Genomic DNA, 12,303 nt, shown 5'->3' on the forward strand with positions numbered 1-12,303 from the left:
AGACACTGGTGCCTGCGCTGCATTTGCCAGGCTGCTTCCCTGAGACACAGGGATCAGTTAATTCGCGCGATCTTCTGCCTCCAGCCGGGCAATGAGCTGTTCTTTGGTGAGCCTCCCAATGCACAGCCCCCTCTGCTTGCACAGCTCCACCAGGTCGCTCTTAAGCCGCTTGGCATACATCTTCCTGCTGGCCACTCACTGGCCTGTGTGCTCACAGCTCCCCACAGTTCCCAGGGGGCCCCCTAGTGTGCCAGCCCTTCTCGAGGTCACCACCTCTCTGCCAGGGTCGAGCTGCAGACTCCTCCGCCCCTGGGACCACTCACTGCGATCTCCCCGGGGGACCCTGTTACTGCAAAAGTCCTTCTCGCTGGTCACACACTCCCAGGGGTAATAACCGTCTCTCTCTCACTCTTCAGCACGCCTGGTCCCCGTCAATCCCCCTTCGTTTTACTGCTCCCCAGTCACTTACTGCAGGAAGTGCCGTCCACGGGGTGCAGTAGATCCCACCTCTGCCACCAGTTGTTGCGGATTGTGGGGGAGTTAGGGCCCTGCACCCCTCTTCCCGAGATTCACTGCGACTCTCAGCCAGCCAGTAAAGCAGAAGGTTTATTTGGATGACAGGAATACAGTCCAAGACAGGTCTTGCAGGCACAGACAACAGGGCCCCCCTCAGTTAGGTCCAGCTTGGGGTCCCAGGGCATGCCAGCCCACCCCCCTTTGGGGGGTCAGAGCCATCTCTGCCTCCCAGCCATCTCTCCAGCCTCCTTCTCGCCTGCTTCCAGCACTCTCCTTTTGCGACCCCTCCCACAGCCTTTGTTCAGTTTCCCGGGCTAAGGAGTCGCCTCGCCTTCAACCCCTTCCTGGGTTCTCATGTTACACACTCAGGTATGCGCCCTCGGGCGCCCTCGGGCAGATCCCATCCTGCAATGCAGACTATCCCAGCACACTCCCCTGTCAGCATTCACAGACCACCGTGAGAACAGGCCCAGTTCGTCACAGGCCCCACACTACAAGAAGGATGTGGAAATATTGGTCCAGTGGAGGGCAACAAAAATGATTAGGGGTCTGGAGCAATGACTTATGAGGAGAGGCTGAGGGAACTGGGATTATTTAGTCTCCAGAAGAGAAGAATGAGGGGGGATTTGATAGCTGCCTTCAACTACCTGAAGGGGGGTTCCAAAGAGGATGGAGCTCGGCTGTTCTCAGTGGTACCAGATGACAGAAAAAGGAGTAATGGTCTCAAGTTGCAGTGGGGGAGGTCCAGGTTGGATATTAGGAAACACTATTTCACTAGGAGGGTGGTGAAGCACTGGAATGGGTTCCCTAGGGAGGTGGTGGAGTCTCCTTCCTTGGAGGTTTTTAAGGCCTGGCTTGACAAAGCCCTGGCTGGGATGATTTAGTTGGGGTTGGTCCTGCTCTGAGCAGGGGGTTGGACTAGAACCTCCTGAGGTCCCTTCCAACCCTGATCTTCTATGATTCTGTGACCTCACGGGTTTTACGCTGACTCTGGAACCTTTTCCGGTACATCTCAGGGGTCAGCCCAAACTCGCGGAGCAGGGCCTTTTTGAACAGTTCATAGTCCCCTGTCTCCGCCCCTTTCATTCGACTGTACATCCCCATGGCTTTGGGGTCCAGTAAGGGGGTGAGAAACTGAAGGCTGTCTGCAGGGTCAACCCTGTGCAACTCACAGGCCGTCTCAAAGGCATCCAGGAAGTCATCCATGTCCTCCCCCTCCTTGCGTGGGGCCAGGATGCACTTATCAAAGCTCCGTGCAGTCCTGGGTCCCCCCTCACTCACCGCAGCCGGGGGCTCGCTGCCCCTCAGCCTCGCCAGCTCCAGTTCATGCTGACACTGCTTTTCCCGCTCCTCCCGCTCCTCCCGCTCCTTCTCTCGATCCTCCAGCTCTTTCAATTTTAACTCCCTTGGTAGCAGTCTGACCACTCCCAGCTGGGACAGACACCAGTGCTGGCTCTGCATCTGCCAGGCTGCTTCCCTCCTGGGCAGGGATCAGCTACTCCAAGTGGTCCACCCCTCCAGCTCGGCAATGAGCTGTTCTTTGGTGAGCCTCCCAATGCGCAGCCCCCTCTGCCTGCACAGCTCCACCAGGTCGCTCTTAAGGCGATGGTTATACATCTTCCCGCTGTTTCCAAGTTGTTGTGGACTCACAGGCCTGTGTGCTCTGAGCTCCCCACACTTAACAGGAAGAGCCCCTAGTGTGCCAGCCCTTCTCCAGGTCACCAGTAAAACTAGTAAAACTCCCATGCAACATTACCAGGTTACTCCATCACAGCTGGTAACCCATAAAATCACCCCGTGTGTGACACTGTTACACGCCGACCCATTGGCGTCTCCAGCCGGAAAGGGGGACGAGGAATATTAGCTCCCAAAGCTCCTTCATCCCTCAGGGACCCTGTGGGGGGCAGCGACTCCTGCTCATTCCCCGTCCGACCCCAAGGACCCCCCTCACCTGTGTCCTCGGCTTCGATCTCTCTCTTGATCGGGGGATCTCCTGGGCTTTGCTGAACGGACACTCGGACTCTGAGCCCCAGACGGTTCAGTTCCCGGCTGGGGATTCTCCAGATGCTGGTAGCGCTGAACGTGAGATCCGGGTTCTGGCTGTAGTCGGTTGGTTCAGATTTTTCCCAAACTTTCCCATCACAGCTCCACTCGATAAGGTGAAGCTCCCTGGGGTAAAAGTTCTGGATCTGGACGGCAAACGGCACCTCGTCCCGGGGCTCCCAGTGCGGTAACACCTGGATCCCGGACACCTGCGGCCGGGCTGAGCAGACAGCAGGAGCGTCAGTGAGAGCAGGGGCTGGGGAGCTGAGGGGTTTCACCCCACACTCCGATCCCATAGGGGGAAATCCCGTCCCTGCTCACTGTGTAATTCACAATCCCTTCTCAGCTTGTTCTCCTGCTTCCCATCCCCCAGGGGAACCAGAGACTGGGCAGCGGAGGGGGTGGGGATCTCAGATCTCTGTTTGTACCTCTCACAGCCTCCATCCCCCTCCCATCCGAGCCCCCATCACCAAGGGGAGACTGGGACGGAATCCGGCCCAGGAACCTCCCTCCCTGCACCCTGGCTCAGCAGGGCAGGCGGGGCAGGTAGAGACCTGAAATCAGAGCAACACCCACCCCAGACCGGCTCCCCCAGCCCTCACCGGCGACGTCCTCAGCGAGCAGGGAGCAGCCCCAGGCCCCCCGGAGACGGAGTAAGAGACTCCCGTGCCTGGGGTCAGAGCGACACGCGGGGTCAGTGGGGGGGGGGTCTGGGAGACGCATCCAGCCGGAGCTCGGGGCTGGGAATGACAGATCCCTGAGAGGCCCAGGGAGGTGGGGCTGGAAGTTCCTCCCAGAGGCGACATGTGGGGCAGTCACTGTCCCCCCTTTACATTGTGCCCCCCAGTATCAGGAGGGGCGAGTCGTCGGCTGCAGGGGGCTCAGTCTGCAGAGACCCCCCTGGGGTGTCGCTGGCTGTGTCCTTGTCCCCTCAGCCTCCCCGGACTCTGCTCCCTCTGGGGCCATGCAGACCCCCCACCCCTCACTCCCACTGGCCAATGGCACCGTCCCCCGTTACCTTCCCGCCTCCTCCTCCGGCAGTAAATGGCTAATGCTGCAGCTCCCCCTGTGACCAGGATCCCCAGGGTCGCCCTGATCGCGGATCTGGTGTGATCCGCTCCTGCACCGGGACGGGAAAGGGAGAGAAAGTCAGACCCGGCTCACGGCACCTCCCCGCGCTGCCCCACCCGCCGGGGGTGCAGGACGGAGGCGCAGGGCTGCCTGGGGTCGCTGGGCCCGGCCCTTTACAGCGTATTTTGTCAGGCAGAATTACAGCCTTGTTGTGCCCCCAGCCTGGGGCCTGCGCAGTGTGTGTGTGTGGGGGGGGGGGAGCTGGGGGTCAGAGGGAGCCGGCTGCCCTGGCATTTCTGTTATAAAGCCACAGTCAGACCTGAGCGCTCCTCCGACCTCCCGCCGTCCCCCACTACTGTACTGGGCCCCTTCAGCCCTGGGGGCTCCAGCATCCCACCCCCCACCCCAATATTCCCCCTAATGTACCAGCATGGGTCTCTGCTGGGGTCCCGTGTCAGACTCAACTGAGTGCCCCCTGCAGCCCATAACATCCAACTGGGAGCCCAGCACCCCCTCACCTGTGACATCCAGGGGGAACTCCTCCCGCAGGGGCTGGGCCAGAGCCGCGTGGGTGACGCGGCAGGAGAAGATGCTGCCGGAGTCGCTCGCGCTGGGAGTGAAGGTGTAGGTCAGGGTGAGGTTAAAGGTCCCGTCCGGGTTCCTCTGGGGGGCAGAGCGAGTGGCGTCGGTCAGAACCCGCCCGTCTCTCAGCCACGTGACGGTGACGTCCCCGGGGTAGAATCCCCACACGTGGCAGGGGAAGGAGGTCACTGTGTCTGTCACGGCCGATCGCTGGGGGATGGAGAGTCTGGGAGCAGCTGGAATGAGAGAGACAGTCCTGGGGCCGTGTCTGGATGCATAATTATGGGTTACCCCCATGAGCCAATCTGAGTGTAAGTTACACAGATATCCCCAATTCAGTATGGTGGGGCACAAAATACCCCGGGTCACTGTGAGGTTCTACCCCAGTAGGATGTACGAAGGCGCGTCAGACACGGTGACTGAGGTGCGTGGTACAGAAGGTGTCAGTGCCGGGCAGGGCAGGAGGTGGCTGGGTTACAATTTCCCCGGCTCACATCTCTTAGGAGCAGGAAGCGAGTGGGCAGCAGAACCCGGCACTCAGCTGTGTGAGTGCACCTCATGGACCCGTTGGGCACCTGGATTCCCCCTGAAGGAATTACATCCGGGGGCAGGAGTCACAGATTTTACGGCCAGAAGGGACCATTATGATCATCTCGTCTGACCTGCCGCATACACAGAGCCGAGAGCCCCCCCCAGTCATTCCTGCCACCAGCCTGGCACGTCTGGCGGAGCTGGAGAGTGTGTGTTAGAAAGACGTCCCGTCGGGAGTTAGAGACTCGGGAAAACCCACCACTTCCCCCGGTGAGTTGTTCCAGCCTTTGATTCTCCGCCCTGGGAAAGACGTGCACATGGTCTCTAGTCCGCAAAGAGAAATGCTGAGCTTGAATTAATATGGAAACAAACTTGGGTTTGAATAGAGACTGGGAGTGGCTGGGTCATTACACACATTGAATCTATTTCCCCATGTTAAGTATCCTCACACCTATTGGCAACTGTCTGAAATGGGCCATCTTGATTATCACTACAAACGTTCTTTTTCTCCTGATGTCAAGTATCAGAGGGGTAGCCGTGTTAGTTTGGATCTGTAAAAACGACAGAGAGTCCTGTGGCACCTTATAGACTAACAGACATACTGGAGCGTAAGATTTTGTGGGTGAATACCCACTTCATCAGATGACGTGTCTGACGAAGTGGGCTTTCACCCACGAAAGCTTATGCTCCCATACGTCTGTTAGTCTATAAGGTGCCACAGGACTCTCTGTTACTTTCTCCTGATGATTATAGCTCACCTTAATGAATTAGCCTCTTAGAGTTGATATGACTACTTCCACTTTTTCACGCTCTCTGTATGTGTATATAGATCTCCTCACTGTATGTTCCATTCTATGCATCTGATGAAGTGGGCTGTAGCCCATGAAAGCTTATGCTCAGAGAAATGTGTTAGTCTCTAAGGTGCCACCAGGAATCCTTGTTGATTTTGCTGATACAGACTAACACGGCTGCTACTCTGAAATCTAGTCTGAATGTGTCTTGCTTCAACTTCGAGTCACTAGATCTTGGACTAAACAGCTCTCTGCTCTCAGACATCGGTCCCCCAGGCAGGTCCGTAGGGCCTGTGATCACGTCACCTCTGAACCGGCTCTTGGTTACACCGGTCGGCTGTGCACACAGGATACGGCCAACAGGGCTGTCAGTCACGGTGCCCGCGGTGCGACCTCTGGGGTCTGACGTGCGCAGGAGGGACTCCTGGCCTGAGGAACGCAGGCCTCAGAAACTTGCTTATGGTGATAATTCCTGGGACAGGAACCTGTGTAGCTAACACAGCTCTTGGGGGGGGTTAACCCGTGCACCCCCTGACAGCTCCGCTCTGTGCTGACTGGTTCCTGTGTTTACATACGCCAGGCGCTGTCACCAGTTCTGGGCGCTCCGTGCTGGGCAGGTCACTCCCCACGGCTCTGCTTGCAGAACAGCTCCGGTGCCTCTGGCCTCACACCCTGCCTGAAGCATTTGTTACACACGTCTCTGAGTTCCCAGCAGTCAGGACCCGGACAGATCCGGGGTGTGGGGGGGGCCCCTGCTGACGGTTCTGCCCACTCCTTTTGAGTCCCTGCTGAGGGTTGTTTCTCTTCTTTGGAGCATCTTTTGGGCCCACTTGACCTCCCCAAGGATTTGGCCGAGAATCTATCCCCCAGCGTGTCCTGTTGAGACCCCGGTTCCTTTGCCACCGTTCAGATTTCCAAGATGTTCTTCTCACCTGCTGCTCTGAGCATCTGACAACAACTGGACATGTCTCTACGCTTTGAACTTCTTGTTCTCTTTCCTTTGGTGGCCACACCCAGTTCTGCTTCTGGCTCTGGGAGTGTCTCCTCTTTCTCCCCTTGGTCACAATCTGCCGATCCTCCTCTTGGTTTTCCCCCTCCCTTGCTCCCTTGGAACTGATTCCTGTGTGTGGTGGGACGTGCAGCGATGCAGCCCGGCTGCCCAATGACTCTGGTGGTTCTCTGATGTGACACGGGGCTGGTGACTGTCCATCAGCACCAGGAATCTTTCCCTGCACTCGAGCCAGGAACCTGCACGTCATGCACAGGAAGTGTCGGTCGTCAGGCAGGAAACAGACTATGGCACATCCCTCGCATGTCACAACAGCTGTTCCAACGCTGGCCACCACCGGTTATATAGAACTGGAGCTGGAGAAAGAGCTCGTCCCCTCCCCTCCTGCAAACTCCCTCCCTGCCCAACACGGAGTGAGAATTAAATCCCAGACAGAGGCACAGAATTTCCAAACCCCGTCCTAGGAAGGAGCCGTTGGCTGTCCCCAGTGTTTGGCAGGAACCTTTCCCGAGAAGGGAACTTTGACACTCCCAGCAGCGGCGCAAAGGCACCAGCACCAAGCTCAGGGCAGACAGTTAAAACCCAGCCACAAACCCCATCGGGGCTGTGAGTTCCACACTTACATTTCACCAACCAGCTGCACCAAGTGCAAACTTCTCAGGCACATTAACAGCCTTGAACGGAGTCACAGGCAGTCTCCTGGGACACTCTGGTTCTCCCATTGCTGTAGTTAACCCACCTCCCCTAGAGGTGGTCGCTAGGTGGAGAGAAGAATTTGTCCTCGACCTAGCGCTGTTACACCGGTCATTACCTCAGCTTAACTCCGTCACTTAGGGGGGTGGGTTTCTCATGCCCTGAGTGACACACCTGGGTCAGTCTAACGTTTTAGTGTAGCCCAGGCCTCACTTCCTCTAGTTTGGGGGGTTTATCCCCCTCCTGCCATGTGCTCTGAGCTGCAAACTCTGCTGATGGGAGGAGTCCACTCGCCTGACTCATCTCCACGGGGCGGGAGCAGACCCACAGGAAGAGTTGTTAGCCCTTTTGTGGACAGTTTCTCAATCCAGGTGTCAGAAGTTTCCAGCTGTGAGATCCAACCCTGCCCTGGCTGGTATCGGTGGGTCTCCTCTTTCAGGGGGGGACATGACAATGTCTGTGTAAAAGCAGCTCTTCCACTAACGTCCCTCTCTGGTGATTCCTACAGCCACAGAGGCTCACGCTGCATCCGCTCCAGTGTCACATCACAATACGGGACACAGCGCTTACAAGTGAGATTCATGCAGGCTGTGAGTTCACACCCCACACACTACCACAATAATCTTTGTACAGCCTGGGGAGGCATAGGTGCCGACTCCGTGGGTTCTCCGGGGCTGGAACACCAGCGGGGAAAAATTGGTGGGTTCTCTGCACCCACCAGCAGCCAAGCTCCCCGCCACCCCGCCCCAGCTCACTTCCGCCCCCGCCTCCTCCCCTGAGCGTGCCGCGTCCCCGCTTCTCCTCCCAGCTCTTGCCACCACGAAACAGCTGTTTCACGATGTAACAAGCTGTGGAAGGGAGGGGAGAGGAGCGGGAACGCGGCGCGCTCAGGGGAGGAGGCGGGGCTCGGGTGGGGATTTGGGGGAGGGGGTGGAATGGGGGGGCAGGGGCGGGAGGGGGCGGGGCAGGGGTGGAGTCGGGGCAGGGCCAGGAGTGGGGGCGGGTGAGCACCCACCGGCACCAGGAAAAGTTGGCGCCTATGTGGGGAGGGGTCATTTGGAAACTAAGAACTCACTGGTCGATAACATCCTGGTGAATGTGTGTGGCAACATGACATGTCAAGTTCTGGATCCCCCGAATAACGCTGGTTGCCACGTTCCAGCCCAGGTAGCCCCGATTACACAGGACTGGACAGGCAGGGCTTTAACAAAGGAATGTGAGTTTACCTCACCTTGAACCAAGTCTAGTTTGTTACGTTCAGAAAACGTTTTATCTTTATTTCTCCTGTAGCCATTTCTGACTTTAGCATCTAAGACTTGTGCCCACTTAAAATCTCTCTCGTTGTAGTTAAATTAATTTTACTCTTTAGTTAAAAAGAATCAAGTGTTGTGAATTGTTGGGGTAATTCCCTGTACGGCAGCAGACTGTTGTAGACTGATCCCTGTAGAGGGGCAATGGACCTGAGCTCTCTGGACTGTCCAGGAGAGGGCTGGACCGTGCAGAACACAGACTATTGGGGGAACATCGGGGATGGGGAGCACGTTGTAAGTAAGTAACCACGTCTGGTGGAAGCCAGAGCGTAGCTGGTGTTTGCTGACAGGCTGAGGGGGTCAGAGCTGCTGGCCCAGGGCTGTGGCTACACACAGACACTCGGGGTGTGACCTGCAGGCTGTTGGTCTGGTTCTCAGGAGCCCAGGGTGGAAGCGACAGCAGGAAGCACTGGGAGGCACCCCAGGGTGCAGGGCAGGTGGTGACACAGCTGCTGACCGGTCTGGACTCACTGTCCCAGCAATATTAACCCACAGGTGAGCCAGGCCGATCCCAGCTCCGTCTCTGTCAGTGTTCAGCTGAGACACGGGGACCCTGGCATGAGCTGGCACCTGGTCTGCCAGTGTCACAGTCCCACTTCAGGTGGGAGAGCGGCTGTGTCTGAAACCCATCACTGCCTCGCTCTGCCCGGGCCAGTGTCCGCATCCTCGCCTGCCTCGTCTACACACCCTGCCACTGGTTTAACTTTCCCTGTTTCACTTTCACTCACACCTGACACTGATCAGCTCACCCTGAACGGCTGTACACCGGTCACAGCCTGCAATCAGAGCGTCCACTGGGGGGTTGTGTTGGGTTACTGAACTCGGCTTCAATTCACACCTTTAGTTAAACCAGAGCAACCCTGTGTAGACAAGTCCTCACCCCACCCCCTCCTCCCACCTGCGGGATTGTGGCACCAACGCAGGAACAGCCAGTCCCCAGTTCCCAGCCAGGGAACGTCCGAGCTCTTCTCCTGTCCTTACCGAGCACACGGAGGGTCGTCTCTCCCTGCAGCTGCTCCGTACCGTAACCAACGATGCATTTATATGGCCCCTCATCCGACACCGTCACACTGGAGAGCAAAAGGGAGGCATCCCCCGTCTTCAACTCCTGCTCCAACACGCTCGCTCTGACCTGGGATTCTCCCCTGCCCTGGTCGTACTGCGCGATCCTCTCCTCAAACAGATACCACTGAACCCGCAGGGAGCTCAGATCGACCGGCCCCCCGACTTCGAACCGACATTTCAGCAGCGCCCCAGAGCCCAGCAGGGCCCGGGAGGAGGGATCTGTGAATATCTGCAGCCGGGAACCTGCGCAGGGAAAGAGAAAATCACGCTCTGGGGCTCTGTGCAGGGCTGGGCCGTGCGGGGAGAGGTCACTGCCTGGGGATGGACGAGCCAGCGATGGGATCTGGTCCCACAGGGAGGGGAGATGGTGGGGTACCTGGGGCAGGTGCCGGCTGTGCTCTGGCTCCCCTGGGTGTATCAGTTACTAGACACCCCTCCCCCCTTCTCCTTCCCAAACCGTCCCACACGGGGTCCCTCCGAGCCAGGACAATGCAGCAAAGGGAGGTTTTGCTAATAGCTCTGGGCTTCTTCCCACATTCATTCCGGCCCTGTTCACGCCCCTCGAGTGATCTCCGGTGCCCTGTCTGAGATCTCAGTGTGCCCGTCCCTTCGCTCAGACCCCGACCCCCCTCTCCCGCCCCCAGGATTCCCCGCGGCTCCCCCGTTCCCTCCCCCGGCTCCTGTCACACCCTGGGGCATTCACACGGGCTCAGGGCAGACTCAGCTGCTGAGGCCGGGCAGAGCTGGGCAGTGACTGACCCACCGGTACCCAGGCCCCGTCCCCGGGACTTTACTCTGCCGGGGACCCCGGGGCCCTGCCCTGCCCGCCCCCAGGGGGTCTGTACTTACCGGCCACCCCGAGGAAGAGGAGGGGGACGAGGAGACCCCCCAGCCCCATCGTCCCTGCCCTCCGTCCCCCCAGAGTCACTTTCTCTGCACCTGGCAGGGCCCCCAGCGAATTCCCTTTCGCTTTCCATGGTTCACAGGGAGCGGCTGTAACAACGGGCAAAGTCCAGAGATAAGAGTTTACAGTTACTGATCCCGTGACACCCAGACACTCACCGAGCCGGATCAACCAGGGGAAGGGCCCAGCCCCCCACCCCTGCCCTGTAATCCCCTCCCTGGTGGGCTGGGGGTGAATCCCCTGGGGTCAGTGGGAGCTGGGTCCCCAGGAATGGTGATGGGGCTCAGCCCCTGTCCCACCCCGTGCTAGCCAGAACAGCCCCCTGCATACCTCCCAGACTCGGGCTTGGGGAGCACGTGGGGGGTTTAACCCCATCTAGGGTTGCCAATTTGCTAATCCCAGAAAACTGAACCGCCTGGCCCCGCCCCTTCCCTGAGGCCCCGCCCCCTGAGGCCCCACTCCTGCTGTGTCCCTTCCCTTGAGGCCCCACTCCCATCCCACCTGTCCCCCCCGCTCCATTGCTTGCTCTGCACCCCCGTCCCTGTCACTCACTCCCCCACCCCCAGTCGGAAAGGGACCCCAGTGGCTCTGGGCAGCACCACCGACCGGGTCATTAAAAGTCTGGTCAGTGGTGCTGCCGGGCTAAGGCAGGCTAGTCTCTACCTGTCCTGGCACCGCACCGTGCCCCGGAAGCAGCCAGCAGGTCCCGCTCCTAGGCGGGGGGGCCAGGGGGCTCCGTGCACTGCCCCTGCCCCAAGCACCAACTCCGCTCTCCCATGGGCCAGAAACTGGCCAATAGGAGCTGGGGGTGGGGGGGTGCCTACAGGTGAGAACAGCACACGGAACCTCCTGGGCCCCTCGCCTAGGAGCCGGACCTGCTGGCCGCTTCCGGGCCGCAACACAGTGTCAGGACACGCAGGCAGCCTGCCTTAGCCCCCCGACCCCACCCTGCTGCGCCGCTGACTGGGAGCTGACTGAGGTAAGCCTGAGCCCCAACCCCCTGCCCCAGTCCTTAGCCCCCCCCAAACCCAGAGCCTCCTCCAGCACCCCTAAACCCCCATCCCCAGCCTCACCCCAGAGCCCATACCCCCCCCACACACCTCAACCCCCTGGCACAGCCCAGTGACAGTGAGTGAGGGTGGGGGAGAGCGAGCCACTGAGTGAGGGGGATGTAGTGAGTGGGGGCAGGGCCTGGAGGGAGGGGTGGAGCAGCGGGTGGGGCCTCGGGGAAGGGGTTGGGCTAGGGTGTTCAGTTTTGTGAGATTAGAAAGTTGGCAACCCTACCCTGGAGCAAGGAGCCAGGATGGGGAAATCGGGGCACAGCAGGGGGGGGTCGGTCCCTGGAGCAAGCGGCTGGGGAAATAGAGGTGCAGGGACAGACAGGTTAGCCCCCCCCCTTCCCCCCGACAGCACTGGTCCCTACTTTGGAGCCCGGTCCAGGAGCCAGGTAGTTCTCGCCCTCGGGCTGGGGTCGGGAACAGCAGCCGCTAAGCCGAGCCGCTCCTCCAGGTCCCAGCAGTAGCAGCTCTTCCCGCCCCCGGTGCGGAGGCTGGTCACTGCAGGTAACTGGACTTTTAGTGTCCAGTCAGTGGTGCCGACCGGACGTTCCAGTCGAAATCCGGACACCTGACAACCCTAAGTTCCCATCTCGGGATCTCCTGCAGTCAGGGGCATCCAGCAGCTCCTCTCAGCACAGGGGGGAGAGCAGCCCCACTGACTCCCCCATCACTGACCCCCCCCGTGTCACTGGTGCCTGCTGAGCCCACCAGCTCCCTGGGCCCCAAACTC

The 12,303-nt window shown here is 59.4% G+C and overlaps 1 protein-coding gene and 1 gene segment (V, D, J or C); both read right to left on the reverse strand.

The window, feature by feature from the left end:
- The window catches only part of LOC128835481 (Ig heavy chain C region-like), a 33,653-nt gene extending 29,631 nt beyond the window's left edge, over nt 1–4,022 (reverse strand). The window contains 3 exon segments of the C gene segment in view: nt 2,468–2,779; nt 3,578–3,679; nt 3,950–4,022. Coding sequence covers nt 2,468–2,779; nt 3,578–3,679; nt 3,950–4,022 — 487 coding nt within the window.
- A 25-nt stretch (nt 4,023–4,047) lies between these two features.
- LOC128835490 (tapasin-related protein-like) lies at nt 4,048–10,554 on the reverse strand. The gene is made up of 3 exons (XM_054025008.1): nt 10,461–10,554; nt 9,528–9,854; nt 4,048–4,448 (listed from the first exon to the last, which is right to left on the reverse strand). The coding sequence occupies exons 1-3, from the start codon at nt 10,507–10,509 to the stop codon at nt 4,048–4,050; spliced, it is 777 nt and encodes a 258-aa protein (XP_053880983.1). The 5' UTR covers nt 10,510–10,554.
- Nucleotides 10,555–12,303: the final 1,749 nt, after the last annotated feature.

This window comes from Malaclemys terrapin, chromosome 4, assembly GCF_027887155.1.
Source record: "Malaclemys terrapin pileata isolate rMalTer1 chromosome 4, rMalTer1.hap1, whole genome shotgun sequence".
NCBI lineage: Eukaryota > Metazoa > Chordata > Testudines > Emydidae > Malaclemys > Malaclemys terrapin.